We start from the raw sequence: 22606 nt of genomic DNA, 5'->3' as shown, positions 1-22606 counted from the left end.
ATTGAGTGTTCGTGCGTTAGAAAAAGTGGGCAGAGCCAAAACCGGTCAAATACATACACGGGCAGGCAGTTCCAGGTCATTAGTGGGCGGAGACAAATACAAATTTCACTGGGAAAATGTATACTGCAGCCATTCTTACACTGTTAATGGCAGGGTTCTCAAACTTTGCACTGTTGGTCACTGGGTGTCTGGGTTTAATATTCAGAAAAGTGGGAGGAGCCTACAAAAGTGAATCAAACTTCACCTATTGCTTCTCAAGGGGAATATTTAATTGCTGCCTTTCTTGCACTGTTAATGGCACAGACCTCAAACATGCTACAGTTGGTCATTGGGTAACTGGGGTTCAAATTCAGAAAAGGGGGTGGAGCCACAAACAGACAATCAGATTTTTTTTCATTTCAATGCAAATTATTGATTCCAAAGACCGCAAAGCTCACAAACTTGTCATTGAGTAATTGTGTGTTAGGGTTAGAAAAAGTGGGCGGAGCCAACACTAGACAAATACATTCCCGGGCAACGCCGGGCAATCAGCTAATTCCTCAATAAAAAAGGCTCCCAATAGTGTAAAACTGTGGCTTTAATTAGAACTTTAAAACTCAATTGCACTTACAGATTCCACATGGGCATTAGCGCATAGAGTTTCATGGGCTCTCCCTAGTTATGCAGGCTGGTAGGCAAAGCAATCCCTTGATCTAGAGGGGCGTTACCACCGCACGCACGGTACAGTCGATCCCCTCCACTCCTAGTCACGCCGCCCTCCACGTGTAGATCTCTTACGTGTCTGGCTCCGCCTTACTAGTTTCATCGATCAACGACTCATCAGAGGCTAGGGGCCAGACACCTCCTGAGATCTATTTGTAGGCTCTCCAATTTCTCTACTCCCAATCAACATGAGGTCCTGCCCAATGCAAGCCAAGTGCATTTCCTATTCCAAGCTACCTGTCACATGACTCAGCAAGTCACATGATGCACTACTGGCTGTCACATGATCCTGCAAGTCACATGATCCTGCAAGTCACAAGAGCAGTGTTCTCCCCAGGCTCTTTTAGCCGGGTGCTCCACCCGGCTAATTTTGGTGACCACCCGGCTATCATCGACTCACCTCCTCAGCCTCCTCTTATGCTGTAAGCAGAGTTGTGTAGAGAAGCACCGAACCTGCATTCTCCCCCACCCAGCTACTTTTTCATGCCACCCGACTGGAAAAAAATTCTGGGGAGAACACTGAAGAGGCAATGCTCTCCCTCCATACTTCCACCCCATAGATGCCAGGATTGCTTTGCTTTACCGTGTCATAAAAAACACTTTAAGAACTATAGAATTACAGCAGTATATCAACCAGCTTTCACTGTTCACCCTTATAGAATAGAAAAATAAAATGATATGATGCAGCATAAACCTACCCCATGCGCACCAGTGTTCCACCCTGCACCCACACATGATCTATTCCTTCTAATTTGAACCCATCCCTCCTCCCAACCTTTCATTCAGTCTCCATGTGATCATTATCCTTGGGGCATCTGGTGACCTACCAATGTGCCCTGGTTCACAAAGTTCCCACTAGGGATCGTTGATCTTATGCTAACTTAAAGGGGAACTTCAGCCTAGACAAACATACTGCCATCAAGTTACATTAGTTATGTTAATTAGAATAGATAGGTAATATAATCTCTTACCCACACTGTTTTAAAAGAACAGGCAAATGTTTGTGATTTATAGGGGCTGCCATCTTTGTCATGGGGGCAGCCATCTTTTTGGTTGAAAGGAGGTGACAGGGAGCATGAGACACAGTTCCAACTGTCCTGTGTCCTGATCACCCCTCCCAGCTGCACACCCTAGGCTTCAAATGTCAAATTCAAAATGTAAAAAAAAATTGCACCAAAACAGCAGAACGAGAACAACAACATCAGAAATCCCATCATGCTTTGCACAGCATCCGGGGAAAAATGCCCAGGCAGTTTCCTTCTGTGCAGCTAAAAATGAGGCTTGTATAAGAGAAACAAAGTTCTGATGCTGTGAAACTGTTAAAGAAACACAAAGCCTTTTCAGCGCTGCTGAGTCGATTTTTAGTCCGGAGGTTCACTTTAAGGTACACCCTCCCCCCAAATGGCATCCCACACTACATTCCAGCAGCACATATTCCACATCATTGGCATACTAACCCCCTCCCAAAAAACAAGCCATATCTATATCTATATTTAGACCATACGGTCGCAGCGTACCCAAGCTATAAATCCACCTAGTTTCCTCCTGTGATCCCTCCTTACTTTGTCACATCCCCTCCAGTCCGGTCTAGTTTTTTGTAAGCAAAAAAAGATAAGTGCTTAGCTTGGGATCACATCCATGTTCCCGGCCAAAGTGGTCCGAGAGACTATGACTGGCAAATCTCTTCCTAATGTTTCTCACATGCTCCCCCATACGCTCCTTGAGGGTCCTGGTGGTCCTACCCACATATTGCCAGCCACAGATACACCAGGCAAAGTAGACTACATACCTATCATTACAGGTTAAACTCCTTTCCATTACTAAAAGAGGTGACAAAAGCTGTCCTAACCCCCCTGCTCTCCCGACAAGCCTTACACGACCTGCATGGGTAAAAACCAGGGGCTTGCCACCCCTGCAGTCGTTCCTCCCTTTTGGGTTCAACGCAACTCGGTGCCAGAATTTGTTTCAGATTCTTGGCCTTCCTATAGATGAATTTAGGTTTCTGTGGGATTACCCCCCAGAATCCGTAGACAAGGTATCCCAATGCTTCAGTATGATCCTTTGTATGTTTCTGAATTGTGTACTGAACCCAGTAACAAAGGCTAAGCCAAACTCACTGTCATAGACCTCACGGGCCGGTCTTTGATCGGGTCAATGACTCAGAGTCAGAAACTCGGTCTCGCTGTCGCTTTGCGCACAGATGCCCATATGTGGATTTGCAGTCCATGAGCCGACTAGCCGAGAGGAGCGTCCTGACTCCAAAGGATTCACCACGCATGTACAATTCAAAGGCTTGCCACTACATGTGAGTCAGCACATGACTGTACATATATTAGCACACTGCGAACACTGTCAGTTAACCCTTAGCTGTATGCAGGGATCGGCGTCAGATCTGTCTATTTGTGCCCAATTCAAGCATACGGGTTATAAATACAAGATACTCTAGAACACAAGGTAATGTTTTCGGAGGAGTAAGTACGATTGTGTATGTTCAGGAACAGGTCATAACCGCTAACGACTTTTAAACGTTTTAATGACAAAAAGGCATTACACACATTTACATACACTAATTAACATATACACACAAAGCTTAAAATAAAAGGGAATAATTGTGAAAAAGTTAACTTAGCCGATATGCAGTCTGTGTGGGGATATTTCCTTCTGGGAGAATAATTGCAAAGTCCTTGGTTTCAGAATCAGAGGTCTTTAGGTATACTTTGTAATCCAAACTGAGGTTACAGTTCCAAGATGGCTGCTAACCACATAGTCCTCTGGTTAACAGCAGCAAGTCGAGTTGTACTCCAGATGATGTTAAAATGGAGGACTGAGGTCCGCCTGCGGGCAATGTGCTTTTGATGAAGCTGGTTTGGGGGTGTGGCAACGCCTGCCCCCTCTGAATTATCCACCAATGACAGTCCACCTCCTCCTAGGAGGATTTTGAGCTTAACTTGTAAAATACTGTAACTCATAAACTATACATGTCATATTTGGGTAAATAGCAGATTCATAAATGTCAGAAATTACCGATTAATATGACATCTTGCATGAGTGCGTTAGGCAGTTCGGTCCCCAAGGAGGTTTGTACACCAATAACAGGACGGGTTATTGTTATGAATTTTATATCAGCACATTGAGCACATTTTAACGAATAAGACTACATTAATTTCATAGCTGTGCTATACACGGTTTTCATCTAACAGAGAGAAATCATAAAACCACATGTATTCAAATCTGCTCCCCAGCGGTGCCAGCCTGTCTGCTTTCGTCAGTGGACTCCTGCGGAGCTAGCTTCCTCTGGGTGAAAAGAACTTTTGGTGCTCAATTAGCATCTGAGTGTGCTTAGCTAGCTGGCCAGCAAGGAATTCTTTTTGAACAAGTTAATTTAGTGTGGGTGATGGGTTTGCTTTTACTCAGAGAGAAGGAAAAGACATCTGTTGTACGTTTAAAAAGAAAAAAATGTCATTCCGCTCTGCTTTGCGGAACGATACAGAATCGCTAATAGTCTCGATTTCGGTATCATTCATCACACTCACCTTTCTCTTCATCATCAGGCTTTTGATCCAACAGTTGTGCCTTATCTATATCTCTAACTCTACTATTCTCTTGGTCCAGGGTCACAGGGCTATAACCCCTCTCAATACATCGATTGCTCAGTATCCCTGCTTGTTCATCATAGTCCTTTATACTCGTACAATTCCTCCTCATCCTCATAAACTGCCCTTTTGGTATTCCACGTATCCAGGAGGGGTGGTGACAGCTAGCTACAGATATATAACCGTTTCTTTTGGTTTCTTTAAAGAAACTTTTTGTTCCCATCTGATTTCCGTTACTACTTATCTCCAAATCAGGGAAGTGTATCTTATCTGGACTATTTTCTGCTGTTAGAGAGATCCCCAGGCCGTTGTTGTTCAGAAAAACCAGAAACATATCCAGCTGCTCTTTCCCCCCTCCCCAGACAAAAAATAAATCATCAATAAAATGACTCCACATTCTTAGGTGTCTGGCCCCTAGCCTCTGATGAATCGTTGATCGACGAAACTAGTAAGGCGGAGCCAGACACGGAAGAGATCTACACGTGGAGGGCGGCGTGACCACAGTGGAGGGGATTGACTGTACCGTGCGCACGGTGGTAACGCCCCTCTAGATCAAGGGATCGCTTTGCCTACCGGCCTGCATAACGGGGGAGAGCCCGGGAAACTCTATGCGCTAATACCCATGTGGAACCTGTAAGTGCAATTGTATTTTAAAGTTTTAATTAAAGTCGCAGTTTTACACTATTGGGAGCCTTTTTTATTGAGGAATATGGGACGAGGATATAAGCTTAAGGAAGATTACAGCCATTGCCACCAGGTGAGGGACGACCAGGGAACAGTCCCAAGGCCTGAATAGACCTGGCATAGGTCGCACCACACGGTGAGTTGCTGACTAGGGTGTGGTGGTGGTGTTTTATTCCATCTACGCAGTCAAACTTTATGCACAGATAAGGAAAAATAGGAATTATATGCTGAATATGAAAATTTTTGATCCAGTGAAACATAGACTCAAGTGTACTGAGACTCAACACCCCTCCACCAAGGGAGGGCTAGGCAATATACTAGGATGTATAACAGAGGCGCCAACGTGGCATAAAAAAGTTTAAAAAAAGTTTAAAAAGAGGAGGTAGTGGTGGACTTATCTCCACCAAGAAGACACCAAAAACTGTTGTTTTATAGTAAACAACAATTTATTCACAATACTCCAAAAGTGCAACGCGTTTTGCAGGTTTGATCCCGCTTCATCAGGCAATAACAATGGAGTAATAGCATATAGGGTCAGTGGAAGAACCAAGCGCCTCTGTGATTATATACCGTAGTTAATGTGTGGTTTGAGATTTCACTAAAATTGGTACACGGTCATATGGCAAATTACAGCAAAAATAAGAAAAAATAGGAGGAGGTCCCTGCCCTTGCGAGCTTACAATCTAGAGCAGGGGTAGGGAACCTATGGCTCGGGAGCCAGATGTGGCTCTTTTGAATGCTACATCTGGCTCACAGAGAAATCACTAGGGGTTGATTCACTAAGCTACACTGCTCAAGCAGCACAGCTTAGTGTGGCAGCGCAAGTAACATTTTCAAAGTAGGCACACTACTGCTGTAGCATGCACTACTAATTTCTCGCACTAACCCTAAACTAACGGCTGCTCCAATTGTCCCACTCTGGGCCCTGTCAGGTCCAATTACTCTGTAGGATGAGATCCCCGCACTTTGATTGGCCCAATAGGATGCCTGTCACCTGACAGGCAGACTATTGAGCCAAAGTTCGGACATCTCATCCTACAATGTGACTCAATCCCCAAATCAGCTATCTAATTGTACAAGTTGTTAGTCAGTATTTCTCCTTTCTGGCTCTCAGGGAAATTGCTGATGTTGCTGAAACCCAAGAGCAGCTGAAGACGTACGTGTCTGACACTTCTGCTGCCCAGAGGATCAACTGTATACACATCACCACAGCAACAGGGAAGTGAGCCCTACTGTCCCAGTCTGAAACATATTGTATGGCTCTCACGGAATTACATTTTAAAATAGATGGCGTTTATGGCTCTCTCAGCCAAAAAGGTTCCTGACCCCTGATCTAGAGGGTAGTGGGGTAGAAACAATAGAGAATTCAACCCTTCCACCAGAGGATTCTGGGAGACCAGAGATATTTTTTTCTGGTTTTAGTACTCTTAATAAATGAACATTCCCCTGCTAGTACTAAAAATGTTGCTGCCAGTTAAAAATTTCAGAATGTAAATCAGGGCGAGATTGTACAGAAGGCAAACACTGGCTAAACGATTTATAAATGAATGTTCTGTAAATAAAAATAAAAAGCCATTTTATTCATTATGTTATTTTGACTACAGTTTTGCTGTAAAGAAACCGGACACTCAGCTGTATGGCATAAAAGTCAGTTATTTCTGCCGTGGGAAACAAACAGCACTTTTTTGGGTGATCAGCCGACTGCCTCGTTTATATAAAAAGTCCCCCCAAAAAATGTATCTGCCTCTCAGTACCTCATACGTTAAATTTTTAGAGGACTGTTTTTGTTCAAACCCCCTCCTCAGCACTCCCTCTCTGCCTGCATCATCCCGAAAGCCAACGCCCTGGACTAAATTCTAAACCACAGAGCGAGTCGAGCATCTTCCCTGGTCAGACTCCTCGGTGGATCATGGAGAGCAGCAGCAGCCTCCTCCTGTGTGCCGGCCTCCTCTCTACACTGACAGCCTCAAGTAAGTAAAGTGCCTTCATTGTAACTCTCTGTCTGCACATAGCAGAAGAATGACACCAATCACCAGATCTGCAGCTGTGTGTGGACTCCTATTTACCGGGACTTATTTCTCCAGCTGGAAGCCGAGCTGTCTATAGAAGAAGGCTTGCTGTAAAGTTCAGCGCACTCGCGGGACACAGACATTTTTTTATAACTTCTTGAATTCTCCCATTCGTGTCACTGCTTTGCAGTGGCGTAACTAGAGTCCACGGGGCCCTCAGATGTAGGCACTTTTAAAGAAAACCTGTAATGAGAACAACCTCCCCTGGGGGGTACTCAGCTCGGGTGGTGGTAGCCTCCGGGTCCTATTGAGGCTTCCCCCGTCCTCCTCGGTCCCACAGCGGCGGCGATAAAGCTCCCCGAACAGCTGGGATGTAAATATTTACCTTCCCGGCTCCAGCGCAAGAGCAGTATCGCTGTCGGCCGCTCTACTGCGCAGGTACAAGTCTCCTGTGCCTGCGCAGTACAGCGGACCCGACAGAGATCGGCTATTTCCACCTATCTCCGTGCAGAGAGCCGCAACAGTGCCCCCCTGGGGCCGGGAAAGGTAAATAAATCATCACTTGTCAGGCTTGTCGAGGGAGGATTGCCGGAGACTTCGGGGAGCCATACTGGACTGCCTGCAGCTACAGGGGAGGGGGAAGCCTCATTGGGACCCTGAGACTTCCCCCTCCCGAGGTGAGTACCCCCCCCCAGGGGAACTTTTTTTTGTTACAGGTTCTCTTCAAGCAATGCCACCTGCCCCTACCCTGTGGATTATGAGTTAACTGGGCAATTTACATTCTCATGCAATTTGCACTGTACATAGATCATGGGCACTGAGGCAAAGTCTGAGGGTTTAGGAACACAAGAAAGTTAATGGTGAATACATTAAGTACCACCTGGGCCCCTCTGCTCTAGGGCCCCATAGCAGCTGCTATGACTATTGCTACGCCCCTGCTTCTTTGCTTTTTCTTGGTCCTTCTTTTTTTCATTGTATTTCTTTGCAGTTTAAATTCAATAGACGGAGGTATTGCCTTTAAACGGTAGACCAGATGTTCCTAAAGGGCAACTATTGCAAAAATGTGTAAAGTTTAAAATATATACACATATAAAAGTACATTTCTCCCAGAATAAAATGCCCTGCATATAGATGTATTATTTTCCTATGCTGCTGTCACTTACAGTAGGCAGTGAAAACCTGCCTGGTTTTGGACTGGTCCATCTTGTCATGGGGGATTCCTGGTTATTTTTTTTTTATTATTTACAAAACCGTGGTTGCTCAGTCCAAATGCCAAAATAGTGTGCAAACAGGTAGGGAAGCTGGCTGACATCTTTGTATAGATCCTTTCCAGTGTTTTGTAAATGTTATCCTGAGAATCTCCTGTGAGGAGATGGATTTGTCAAAAATCTTTCAGATCTGTCAGCTTTTTACCACCTACTGTAAGTGACAGCAACATAGGAGGATAAAAAGACATTTATGGTGCTTTCTACTATGGTAGAAACTCATATTTTATATGCATGTATTTGAAGAGAGCCTGCAGCGAAGAAAAAATCCTCTTTTTACTTTACAATGCAGAACAATGTATCTAACCCCCCAAAACCCCAGGGCAAGATTCCACGACTTCAAAGTAGCAGATTTTGCTACCAGGAGGAGGCAGAGCTTTGGGCTGTAGCTCCGCCTCCATTCACGTCAATATGTGCTTATCGCTGCCTCTGACCCGCCCCTCTCATTGAAAGAAGACTGAGAGGGGCTGGGAGAGGCGATGATCAGCGTAGATTGACGGGAGTCGAGGCAGAGCTACTGCCTAAAGCTCCACCTCCTGCAGGAAGTATCGGAGGAAATTTCACCGGGGATTTCTGGGGGGGTTAAAAACATCGTTCTGGAGTGCGGATGCAGCGATTCATCTTCGCTCATACTGCATGAATTTTTCTCTCTTTAAAAAAATTTCACAATAGCGATTTTTTAAAGAGGTAATACATTGATCGACAGATAGGTATATGATTGATATCATCCAGATATCGGTTGTTTGCACCATCTTGCACTTGATATTAGACAAGATTTCAGTAGAAACTTATCAAATATCGGTTTAACGGCTGTAATGCATGCGCTGCAGTTGCACACCCTCCCCCTCTTCCCCCATACTCCTGATGGGGCCGCCGTATCAGTTGCACAATAGTATGGACATGTCAGATCTATGAGCGATTGGTAAATAAAATGCCATACTAACAATAGACTTTCATTCGCTGAAATTATTATATCAAATCTAATGTTGAATCTATTGAAAAATATTGACAGGTGTATGGGATCCTTTAAACCTCTTGTTCACCTACTCAGATTCTCAGGTATGTACACACATTATGGTAACTGTTATTGACCGATAACGACCGTTTCAGCTGACAATCGAGTGTGTGTACAGAGGCCAGCTGAACAATTCTGCCTGGGCGTTGGGGGTCGACACCCGAGCAGGAGAAATTACGTTATTTCTGCTCCCCCCATGTGCAGGAATCCGCTCGGCGCCTCGGCCGTGTCCTGATCAACCCCCCGCCTACCACCACCACCCATCCTCCTCCATAGCAGAATGCATTATTAGCCTGAAGGTCAGGTTCCAGGGGATCCCCGATCAGGCAGCAGCACTAGAGGTTTCAGTGGCGGGCGTCGCATGTTTGTGTGAGCGTGTTGCGTATATGTCGGCTATTTTAACTGATCTCTCTGAGCAATTTTACTTTTTCTGTCATGTTCTGATCCTCGATGGGTGATAATTATTGCATATGTGTACTTACCTTTATTACCGGTATTTGCAGAGCTGAACAGGTGGACTGTGCCATTACTCACACAATGTTCATATCTGATGAAGTTCTTCCAGAGAAATGTCCTAAACAGTCATGTCAGTGTTCTCCCCAGGCTCTTTTAGACAGGTGCACCACCCCGCTAATTTTGGTGAACACTCTTCATAGTTGCCCTGGCCCTGCATTCCCTCGTCATGCCCCGCCCGGATGCTTTCTGGGGAGAATCCTGCATGTGATCCGAGATTCTCGCACAAAAGCCTGCAGATGCTAGGAGAGTGGGTGTTCCCTAACTGGAGAGCAGCTCGCCCCTGTTAAAGATAAACTCCGACCAAGAATTTAACTTTATCCCAATCAGTAGCTGATACCCCCTTTTACATGAGAAATAGAATGCTTTTCACCAACAGACCTTTAGGGGGCGCTGTATGACTGATTTTGTGCTGAAACCCCTCCCACAAGAAGCTCTGGGTACCGCGGTACTCTGGGCAAACTGCCACAATGTAACAATGTTCACAGACAGGAAATGGCTGTTTACAGCTGTCTGTAACAACAGCTGTCTGTAACAGCCAGAACAGCTAGAAACAGCTACATAACCTGCCCACAGTAACAATGTCACCATGTAATACATGTCAGAATGTGAATCAGGGAGAGGAAAGATTTTACAATGAGCAAACACTGACTAAAACATTTATACATAATTATTGTAAAAATGAAGCACTTTTTTTATTACATTATTTTCACTGGAGTTCCTCTTTAAGCACACAGCCACCTCCTCTCCCTTCCCTTCTTAAAGGACAACTGAAATGAGAGGGATATGGAGGCTGCCATATTTATTTCCTTTTAAGCAATACCAGTTACCTGGCTATCCTGATGATCTCTCTGCCTCTAATACTTTTAGCCATAGACCCTGAACAAGCATGTAGCAGATCAGGTGTTTCTGACATTATTGTCAGATCTGACAAGCAGAGCAGGGACAAGGTCCTCCAGCACCCAAGGCTGAAACACCAAAGTGCGCCCCTCCATCCCTTACCCCCCAGCCATCACACACTGATTGCTACTAGACTAAGAGGGGCCCCAGGGCCCCCACCCTCCCCAATACCTTAATCTCTAGTTATCTGGCTTGCAGTCACTGCCATGTATCCCCTTTTCCTATTTCTTTCTGCTTCAAACACAATTGGGAATGACAACTGAATGAATTATGCATCCCCTCCTACACTGCGCCCTGAGGCTGGAGCCTCTCCAGCCTCTGCCTCGGCCCTGCCCTGCTGACAAGGTTAGCTGCATGCTTGTTTCTGGTGTGATTCTGAAACTACTGCAGCCAAATAGATCAGCAGGGCTGCCAGCAACTGGTATTGTTTAAAAATAAATATTTGGCAGCTTCCATATCACTCTCAGTTCAGGTGTTCTTTAAGTCTTTCTGGCAAACACTGCAGCTACAGCAGATTCTTATCATTACGAGACTTGGATGTAGCTGCAATGCTAGGAGCAGAGGGAAGAGGTGGATCAGGTCAAGTGATCTGTACTGATGGGGAAAGACTGGCTAACTGGCTTATGCATCCACCCTGACTGACTAAGGGCAGGTGCACACCAGAGCGGTTCTGGAGCGTTTTTTTAAACGCTTGCAGATGGAAAACCTCTTGGCTAATGAAAGTGAATGGGCTGGTGCACACCAGAGCGGCTCGTTTTCTCCACAAACGCAAACTCGGGGGCTGCAGCATTTTTTAGATTTCTGAAGCGTTTCTACCTCGATGTAAAGTATAGAAAAGTGGAAAACCGCTCTGAAAAACGCTAGATCAGAGCGGTTTTCCAGGCGTTTTTGTTACAGAAGCTGCTCAGTAACAGCTTTACTGTAACAATATATGAAATCTGCTACACAAAAACGCTCCAAAAAACGCTAGGCGTGCTTAGAAAACCTCTCTAAACAGGCCTAGAATCACTCTGAAATCTGCTGCAAAAACCTCTAGCGGTTTACAGATCTGCTAGAGGTGTTTGGTGTGCACTGGGCCCATTCACATTTAGGCGCTTAGCAGGCATTTAAAGCTAATCCCAGCGCTTTTTAAAGCTCTAGTGCAACTAAAAGTATATGGCAGTGCTCTCACCTCAGCCGTGATCGCTGGAGATTCGCAATTAACGCAACATGCAAATGCGGCGCATGCAGCGCTTTTTGGCAATTTTTGAGCAATTGTGATTCTAATGTTAAAGAAACGCAAATCAGGGTCGCTCAAGTACAAATGACATATGTTGAAATATGCAACTGTTTAAAAATGGAGCACCTTCCATTCCTGTGTGCTCTGTCCAATGCCAGTCTAAGTGGTGTTTTCTGGCTTGATTTTGTCCAGATGGTTCCCGTCCCAATTTTTGTCCTGTATATTACAGGTTACAATTGTTTGTGAAGACCTGAAGAAGGTTATTCCGAAACAAGTGGACATTGGCCTCAATTCACTAAGCTTTTCTCCTGTCTTTAATAACGTTTCTAGAGTTGTCACCATGGTGATGAGGCATGTCGTATTCAGGAAACATTTTACCTCAGGCAAACCTACAGTTAACTCTTCTGTCTTTAAAGAGAATCTGTATTGTTAAAATCGCACAAAAGTAAACATACCAGTGTGTTAGGGGACATCTCCTATTACCCTCTGACACAATTTCACCGCTCCCCCCCCCCCGCATTAAAAGTAGTCAAAAACAGTTTTTAAAAGTTTGTTTATAAACAAACAAAATGACCACCAAAACAGGAAGTAGGTTGATGTACAGCATGTCCACACATAGAAAATACATCCATACACAAGCAGGGTACAGCCTTACTTCTGAATCTCAAGAGATCACTTGTGTGTGTTTACCTTCTGTCCCCAGCTTCTCTCATGCACTGAACATTACAGGCTTCCTGCAGACAGCTCTGCCTATGTCGTTAATTCCTCAGTATGTGACAGACCAGCTCCTTTCACAGCCTCCAGAGGAGGATTTTTATCCAGCTCTCTTCTATCACTGATAAGATAGCAGAGAAGCTGCTGGCTTATGTAAATAAAACACACACTGGAGTGTGCATAGAAGAACAGTTCAACACTGAAGAACTTGGCAGCCTTCCAGACACAGGCCGACAAGTCTGACAGGGTAAAGATACATTGATTTATTACAGAGATGGTTATAGTAGAAAGAGCTGCAGTAAGCCAGAACACATTAGAATAGCTTTAGGAACGTGTAGGATGGTAGAAAAAACATTGTAATTTTTATTACAGAGTCACTTTAAGTTAACTCTTTAATCCTTAAAATAACTCCACAGTTAAAGACCGGCTGTTTATTAACTGCGTGTGAAAATAACTACAGAGGAGGTAAATTAACTACAGAGGGGGTAACTTAAGGATTGAAGAGTTAAGATAACTCTCTCACTGTGTGGAGGTAAGTTTTCTCTTGCCTTATTATCTCCAGCATGATCTTATTGAATTGAGGCCATTGTCGCCTTTTTAAACAGTTGCATATTTCAACATATGTCATTTGTACTTGATAATGGGATGTTGTTTGCAAAGATGAACTCTCTTGAAGATTTGTGAACTCTGTTTTTACAAAATAATTTTTTGATACATTAAAATTTAAGATCATCTTGAAACTTCTTTGTCTCTTCAAAAAATACTTTTTTTTACTATATATCCTTGTACTTATAGGGTTACTCCTGAAGACGGGCATGTGGGCAAGTGGGCATGGGTGCACTCCTGTGCACTCACGGATGTGCAATACGGAGCTGCTCGTCCTTGGGAGCAATCGGGGACACGAGTACTCCCGAAACCTTTTCAGAGATCACAGAGATGGCATAGCTTCACTGGGGGACAACCCTGGAATGAGGGGACCAGGAGGGGACAGGGCAGGCTCAATAACATTCAGTGCCTTCCCTCTCTATAGAGGTGCGTACACACGTCTGATTTTAGGCCCAGTTCTCGTTCATACCGGATGTTTGAACGACTTGTAGTTTGAAATGCTAATTACAGCTAATTTAAATCTCGTTTGACTGGTCAATGGACTGCATAGAACTAAAGACCAGATCAAAAGACTGACCGTGTCAAACTAACAGACTTTTAAACATCAAGTCATTTGTACACATGTACGGACCGTACTGTCGGTTGAATGACAGTTAGTCCAGGGATCCGCCGAGCGAATCAGTCAAAACTGCTGCTATCAGTGTAACAATCGAAACACACACCGGTTTGAATGACAAGTCGTTCAGAAATATCAGACGTGTGTACGTACCTTTGGTGAATATCAGACTTTTTCATGTACATAAACTTTGTGTCATAGCATCTGAGAAGTGAGAGGTTGAAGAAGGGCTTTCAGAATTGTAGATGCATGGAAAGTGAATTGTACAGAAATGAAGCACAAATCTGAGCCTGGACTGTAGGAACCTCCTCAGTATGTTATGCTATTGCTGTTCATGTCTCACTCCTGCTGCAGCATCCCAAGTGCTTGTCTAAAAAAGGAAAAGAATGAAGTCTCACTGGCAGCATTCGCTACTGAGGATATGACTTATTCTGTGACTCGTGCAACAGGCAGAGTCATCAGCAGGCCAGAGCACCATATAGTCTGTCTCTCCTCTCTCTGTCTCTCTTTCACTCTCTGTCTCTCCTCCCTCTGTCTCTCTATCACTCTTTGTCTCTCCTCCCTCTGTCTCTCTATCACTCTGTCTCTCCTCCCTCTGTCTCTCTATCACTCTCTGTCTCTCTATCACTCTCTGTCTCTCCTCCCTCTGTCTCTCTATCACTCTCTGTCTCTCCTCCCTCTGTCTCTCTATCACTCTCTGTCTCTCCTCCCTCTGTCTCTCTATCACTCTCTGTCTCGTCCCCCTCTGTCTCTCTATTACTCCCTGTCTCTCCTCCCTCTGTCTCTCTATCACTCTCTGTCTCTCCTCCCTCTGTCTCTCTATCACTCTCTGTCTCTTCTCCCTCTGTCTCTCTATCACTCCCTGTCTCTCCTCCCTCTGTCTCTCTATCACTCTCTGTCTCTCCTCCCTCTGTCTCTCTATCACTCTCTGTCTCTCCTCCCTCTGTCTCTCTATCACTCTCTGTCTCTCCTCCCTCTGTCTCTCTATCACTCTCTGTCTCTCCTCCCTCTGTCTCTCTATCACTCTCTGTCTCTCCTCCCTCTGTCTCTCTATCACTCTCTGTCTCTCCTCCCTCTGTCTCTCTATCACTCTCTGTCTCTCCTCCCTCTGTCTCTCTATCACTCTCTGTCTCTTCTCCCTCTGTCTCTCTATCACTCTCGGTCTCTTCTCCCTCTGTCTCTCTATCACTCTCTGTCTCTCCTCCCTCTGTCTCTCTATCACTCTCTGTCTCTCCTCCCTCTGTCTCTCTATCACTCTCTGTCTCTCCCCCCTCTGTCTCTCTATCACTCTCTGTCTCTGCTCCCTCTGTCTCTCTATCACTCTCTGTCTCTGCTCCCTCTGTCTCTCTATCACTCTCTGTCTCTCCTCCCTCTGTCTCTCTATCACTCTCTGTCTCTCCTCCCTCTGTCTCTCTATCACTCTCTGTCTCTCTATCACTCTCTGTCTCTCCTCCCTCTGTCTCTCTATCACTCTCTGTCTCTCCTCCCTCTGTCTCTCTATCACTCTCTGTCTCTCCTCCCTCTGTCTCTCTATCACTCTCTGTCTCTCCTCCCTCGGTCTCTCTATTACTCCCTGTCTCTCCTCCCTCTGTCTCTCTATCACTCTCTGTCTCTCCTCCCTCTGTCTCTCTATCACTCCCTGTCTCTCCTCCTCTGTCTCTCTATCACTCTATGTCTCTTCTCCCTCTGTCTCTCTATCACTCTCTGTCTCTTCTCCCTCTGTCTCTCTATCACTCTCTGTCTCTCCTCCCTCTGTCTCTCTATCACTCTCTGTCTCTCTATCACTCTCTGTCTCTCCTCCCTCTGTCTCTCTATCACTCTCTGTCTCTCCTCCCTCTGTCTCTCTATCACTCTCTGTCTCTCCTCCCCCTGTCTCTCTATCATTCTCTGTCTCTCCTCCCTCTGTCTCTCTATCACTCTCTGTCTCTCGTCCCTCTGTCTCTCTATCACTCTCTATCTCTCCTCCCTCTGTCTCTCTATCACTCTGTCTCTCCTCCCTCTGTCTCTCTATCACTCTCTGTCTCTTCTCCCTCTGTCTCTCTATCACTCTCTGTCTCTCCTCCCTCTGTCTCTCTATCACTCTCTGTCTCTCCTCCCTCTGTCTCTCTATCACTCTCTGTCTCTTCTCCCTCTGTCTCTCTATCACTCTCTGTCTCTCCTCCCTCTGTCTCTCTATCACTCTCTGTCTCTCCTCCCTCTGTCTCTCTATCACTCTATGTCTCTTCTCCCTCTGTCTCTCTATCACTCTCTGTCTCTTCTCCCTCTGTCTCTCTATCACTCTCTGTCTCTCCTCCCTCTGTCTCTCTATCACTCTCTGTCTCTCCTCCCTCTGTCTCTCTATCACTCTCTGTCTCTCCTCCCTCTGTCTCTCTATCACTCTCTGTCTCTCCTCCCTCTGTCTCTCTATCACTCTATGTCTCTTCTCCCTCTGTCTCTCTATCACTCTCTGTCTCTCCTCCCTCTGTCTCTCTATCACTCTCTGTCTCTTCTCCCTCTGTCTCTCTATCACTCCCTGTCTCTCCTCCCTCACTCTCTCTTTCTCTGCCCTCCTTTTTTTTCTCTCTGTCTCCTTCCCTTCTCCCTCTGCCCCCTCCCCCCCCCCCCCCCCCCATCTTTCTCCCCTCTCTTTGACTTCCTTACCCTCTCTCTGTCTCTCTCCCTCCTGTGTTTCTCTCTCCCTTTCATCTCTCTCCACTTCTCCTCTCTCCCTTCCTCCTCCTCCTCCCTCCCTCACCTCTCTCTGTCTCCCCCCTCATTTCCCCTCTCTCTGCCCCTCCTCCCTCAATGTCTGCCTCCCCCTTCTCCTCTCTGTCTCCCTCCCTCTTCTCCTCTCTGTCTCCCTCCCCGTTCTCCTCTCTGTCTCTCTTCCCTCTGTGTCCATCTCCCCCCCCCCCCCCCCCCCCTCTCTCTCTCTCTCTCTGTCTCCCTCCCAACCCTTCTCTCTGATTAAAAATCAAATCAAATTAGCTTTATTGGCATGACCAGGGTACACACAGGCATTGCTAAAGCCAGGAGATATGGGAGACATGATAATAGGTATAAACCAGGTATAATTAGCATAATAGGTAGACAGTCTGTGGACATTTTTAGGTTTACAGTTAATTTATGTTGTGACATCCTGTGTAGCAATTGTCAGTGATTGGGTATTCCGCCTCTCCCATTTAAAGGTTTTCTCTCATCCTCTTCTGTATCTCGATTTCTTAAAGAGACTCTGTAATAAAATGTTCAGCCTTATTTCTTCTATCCTATAAGTTCCTATACCTGTTCTAATGTGGTCTGTCTTACTGTAGCCTTTCCTAGTTGCACAGTGGCTGTATTATCTCTGTTATATAATCTAATCTTCTTTCCTTTGTCAGCTTTGTCGGGCTCAGGCACTCAGGCAGGAATGTGCTGCTCTGCTTGTGATTGGATAGAAGCTATACACACCCTCTCCACGCCCCCTGCAGGCTCTGCGTGAGTCACAGACTGAGCTCCTCTCAGCATATCACAAGCTGGTTAGCAGCTGTTTTTTGTTTGTAAACACTGCCTAAGACTGGCCAAGCCAGGATTGCAGCAGGGAATGGCAGAAACAGCACAGAGGGGCCCAGGAGAACATAATGAATGGAATGGTATGCTTTTTATTGTAAAAAATTTAGAGTACAGGTTCTCATTAAAGAAGGTTTCCCTGGTTGCAGTATATTTGGGGCAGTGCGGCAGGAAGTGATTTTCGTCCTCGAGGGTCTTCTGCTCACAGTGTTGGCACAGTCTCTTCTCCCTGGGTTTGTATGTCTGTGTCTCCCAGACTCTATTTCGAGGTTGTGAGCACTCAGTCTGTAGAAGCTCAGTCAGGATTTGCCTCTCTTGAGGGTTTTGGAGATTTTCCAGGTATGGGGCCATTTTATATTCTCTCTGTAGGGACTGGTATATGGTTAGCTTTTGTGACTTTTTTTTAATTTCACTCCTCCTCCATTTACCCACATAGTCCTCTTTGCTCTAGGCTGTAGTGCTTTACCTGGGCTCCTGATAGAACCTGTGGATTGGGGGTTGGAGGGAGCAGAGAGCTGACCACTTCTTTCAGGGCATATGGCTTTTCTTGGTCTTTATTGTGCAACATGGTTTTGTAGTGGGGCGAGTTGGGCCTACTGCTCTGTAGGTAGGCCCAGTAGGACAGCACTCTCTTCTGTATCTCACGTAGTAGTGGGAATCTACCCAGCTCAGCTCGGCAGGCATTGTTTGAGGTACTCCGATGAACGTGGAGAAGGTGTTTGCAGAATTCCATGTGGAATATTTCTGTTGGGCTAGATTCCCATTTTGATTGATCTGGGTAGCTGATCAATCAGCTACTTCATTTCTGTAGAGTAGGATTGTGGTGATGACACGGTGGTTTGTTTTGTGGTTGTACAGTTCTTTCCTGATGGCATAGACCGCTTGGCATGCTTTGGCTTTTAGGACTTCTTTAGCTTGGTTCAAGTGAGAATTGGTGCAAATGTAAATGACCAATATTTTTTACTAGCAGCGCCCCTCGGCACCGAGCTCATATGCGGTGCTGCAACACATACTACTCGAGGGTAGTGTTCAAGACAAGATTTATACTTTTTCCACCCTTAGGACAACTGCAGTCCCCCTCACATTCAATGTGCAGCCTCTACTTCCACGTATGCCACCCATGCAATCTCTTTCTTTCATGTGTAGCTTCCTAGGCACCCCTTCACCATTCATTGGACCCCGTTAGTAGCCCCGTTTACTATTTGAAGCCTCCAGTTCTATATGCAGCAAGCCCTCTTTAATGTCTAGCTACCCCTTGAGCATGAGTCGCCCAATGTAGTGTATGGGGTCCCGCAGTGTTTCTCACAACTCCTGGGGGCTACACAATAGCAGGGGTCATATGGGTAATATTGCATACCTCCCAACTTTTTGTCATGAGAACGAGGAAAACTTTAAGTGACGCCCCTGCTGCACCTCCAATCACAACTCTGCCACACCCCCTAGCCACGCCCCTGCCACACCCCTAGTCACGCATACCACTAGAAATTCATAAGCAAAAAATGTAATTTTAAAATACAAACCACACTGGCCCTGTCTATCATCACTAGATTTTCTTTAAAATAACATTTGAAATTAAGAAATATATAAAATTAAAGGATGGGAATAAGCTTTGGAGTCAATTAAACACATTTTTCATTAGAAAAATACATATATTTACATAGATCTGTACATCAGTCCTCAAAAAGGGACAAGTGAGGAAGAAAGAGGGATTTAGTTGCCAAAGAGGGACTGTCCCTCCGAAAAATGGACAGTTGGTAGCTATGGATACTGTTATGCCAATGGTCACAAATATATCTCTGAACCTGACGGGACTTTTTCCTTTTGGGGGGTGGGGGAGAGGGAATTGAGGGGTGATGGAGTGTTTACATAGCGGGGCTCACAAGCCTGAAGGGATGAACATGAAGAAACTCTCCTGGTCATCAGCTGTGAGGTCTTTGTGAACCACTGTCTGTTCTAACGGCCTCTGCTTTGCGGTCAGTGAGTCAGAGATTTTTCCACGTTTCTGAAAAAAAGAAAAAGGTAATTAGTTTTACTCTGAGCTGTACAGAGAGGCGGCTCCACCTCTCTCTAGTCATAGTCACATCACTGGAAAATATGACTTGAGGATGATTCCAGCATCGCTAACCAGCAGCGTGAAATGTGCGTCCCGCTCTCCCCTCCAACGGAAAACACAGTCTGTGGGCCGAGGATCCTCGCTAGAAGGGGTTAAACTTAGTAACACTTGCAGAAACATTGGGGGGGTGGGGGGGGGGGAAGAGACTGTCGGGTGCGCTGCCAGGAGTTTTCCGAAGGTGGAAAGCAAGGCTCTGGTTAACGGCTCACTGTGGAAACTGCTGTATTGTGGGGGCGTGAGGCCTGTCCTGCTGTCTGGGGGAAGTCCTTCAAAATCCTTCAAGAAAACCTCATGCATGAAAGTGCTGTCATCTGCTACCAAAAGTGCACTAAAAAAAACTATATTTGCTTTTCGAATTACAGACTAACCAACAAGCTCATGAATTAAAAATATGATTAAAATGGAAAGAAAAACATACCCGAACTGGGGCTTGAAAAGGGAAGGGGATACAGAGGCGCCCAATGAAGTATAAAAGAGTTAAAAACACTAAAAACTAAAGATTGAGGTGGCTTACCTCATAGACGACAATCACTTAGGGCTTGATTCACTAACCGGCGCTAAGCCGGTTAGTGAGTCCAAATAGATAGTGGGAGCAAACCACAGCGTTAGGTGGTTAGCGCCCATATGACCCCACACAGTGTGCGCAGTGCGGCAGCCTATGCTTAGTGCGCGAAGCGACGATAGCGTCGCACCCGCTGCCCTTTAACCGACGCACCCGGTGCGACGAAAACAGCGCATCCGGTGGCACCAAAGCAGCGGCCACCCAATGCGCCGTTTTCGGGGCAGCGGGTTTGACGTTATCATCGCATTGCGCATTAAACATAGGCTGCCGCACTGCGTGCACTGTGTGGGGTCCTGTGCGCGAAGTAGCTTTGCGGGCTATTAGTGCCCGCAAAGCTACTTATGGGGCACAAAGTGGCTATTCACCAGGGTTGCTCGTAAACTACGCCAGCGCGAATCTACGCGTCGTAGTACGCAACTACGCATCGTAGTTCGTAGACGAAGTTTAAGAACTACATGTACGCATTTCCGCATAGTCGTAGTCCTGCTATGCGAAGCTTTGCCCGCTACGCGTAGTTGACGTATGTATTGCGAAGTCAACTACGCATACGGATCATTGCGCATGCGCAGAAATATTATTGCCCTTTTACACGCATACAATTCCGCATTGGAAGGTGAAATGTACGCTTATATTCGTTTATATTTGAAAATAGGTTGAAGATTATTGCGGACATTTTTCCGCATAAGGGCATAAGCGGTCGCATCAACTACGCTTCGCACTACGTGAAGCTTGCGTAATTTAACATGTATTCTACAATATACAAACGTAGTGAAGTTTCTGATTACATAGCCGTAGATTGTGAAGCGTATTTGCGTTCCAGCGTAGCGAAGTTGGCTGACTACGACCATCCCTGCTATTCACAGCGGCGAGAGTGAAAGTATTTATTAACAAGCACAGGCAACACGCTTCGTGGGATCTAGCCCACTTCCTCAGGCCAAATAAAGTGCTAATTATTATTATTGTTATTATTTATTAGATTTATATAGCGCCAACATATTACGCAGCACTGTACAATAAATAGGATTACAGACAATGATAACTGGGGTGACAGAACAATACAGGTAACAGACCATAGATACAACAATAATGCAATCTAACAGCCGTATTCGGGCCCCCCAATACGCCTGTTAGATTGCATTAGCACGTAATTTGTGATTGTTGCCCCCAAAATATTGATTTTTGCGGAAAGCGTGAAAACATGAAAATACAAAGCTATTTTTTGCAAAAATTTAGCGAAACCAAAAATAGCATTTTCGATGCGAAAAAAGACTAATCGCGAAAACTGGCAAGCGACACTGGAAGTACGTCCCCGTGGCCCGTGCCCTGGTTTCCTTGTGGTAGGCCATCCCAGCCCCTCCATGTAACGTTACGTACACACAGAGCCGGAGTGTGGGGGAGCCAGGTTAGTTCCAGTTACTTCCATCTTGGTCAGGAATGCTGCTCTTCCCACAATTGTCTCAGAGCTGCTGAGATCAGCAGACATCATCAATAATAGGATGCGGAATGCTTTTAATTAAACAGCTCTGTGGTGTGGCGTTTACATTACTGGTCGGTCCTGGGTGGATTATCATCACAAACACAACCTGTCTGGCTGATTTATGACCTCAGGAAACACCAGCAGATCCTCCGCACAGTCTTTCCAGACAAAAGAGAATATACGTATAAAGCTGCGTCAGGGCCGGTTCTCTCACGAGGCAAGGTGAAGCATTTGCATCAGGCGGCAGAGATTACAGGGTAATCATGTTTGTACTGTACTGTGTTTACACTAACAGCATGTAGTCAGAGTAGGAGGAGCATGAGACTCACAGCCAGCCAGTGTGCTGTTGTGTTGAGCTGCAGCATGTCATGTGAGAACATTAAATGAAGCAGAGTAAATTGGCGGGTGCAGTGCGATCATTCCAAATTGGGTGGGGGTGGAGGGCATCCTCAGAAGTTTGCCTCAGGCAGCAAAAAGTCTAGAACTGGCCCTAAGCTGCGTACTCACCGCCCAACGGGTCCTGCGGCGTCCCCTTGACGACGGTCTTCAGCAACTCTTCCTGTCGGTGGGTGAGCACGACGTCCCACGACACTAAATGCCGGGAGTGAACGAGACTTCGAGCGATCGTGGTACTTTGTGCGGGAGTCGTCAGGGATCTTAGCTCTCCAATCGGCCATGATGGTGGTTATTGCGACTCGACACTAAGCGACATTGCGTGGTCGTGCACCTGTACACACGTTGCAATATTGTGGAAGCGACCGTTCGGCGCTCAACAAAAATCATCGGTTGGCGGGAAAATCATTGGGAAAATCAAGACGTGAGTACTAAGCTTAAAGGAATACTATTGATACTATTGATACCCAAGTGTTCTAAAATGACAGTGTGCAAATAATGTCTAAGTAGCTGTTTTCCTACTTTTCATGTTAAATATCAGAGGCAAAAGCTGTAATTTATCGAGGGTAGGATTTAGCTATATTGGGACAAATCAATTGCAGAAGGGGTGTCTGCTTCAATGCACAGCCAGAGTTACATATCAGACTACAGAAAGCAAATATCAAACATATCAAACTGAAAGCAAAAACAGTATGAAAAG

General features: G+C 45.7%; 1 protein-coding gene across 1 annotated transcript in view; it reads left to right on the top strand.

The window, feature by feature from the left end:
- The first annotated feature begins 6698 nt into the window (after positions 1–6698).
- Positions 6699–22606, top strand: part of LOC137523088 (uncharacterized) — a 66133-nt gene continuing 50225 nt past the window's right edge. The window contains exon 1 of the mRNA XM_068243297.1: positions 6699–6949. Within this exon, the coding sequence (XP_068099398.1) occupies positions 6889–6949 (61 nt within the window). The 5' untranslated portion in view covers positions 6699–6888. The remainder of the gene's footprint in view (positions 6950–22606) is intronic.

Source organism: Hyperolius riggenbachi, chromosome 6, assembly GCF_040937935.1.
Source record: "Hyperolius riggenbachi isolate aHypRig1 chromosome 6, aHypRig1.pri, whole genome shotgun sequence".
Classification (NCBI taxonomy): Eukaryota; Metazoa; Chordata; class Amphibia; order Anura; family Hyperoliidae; genus Hyperolius; species Hyperolius riggenbachi.
This window is presented reverse-complemented; position numbering and strand designations above follow the sequence as displayed.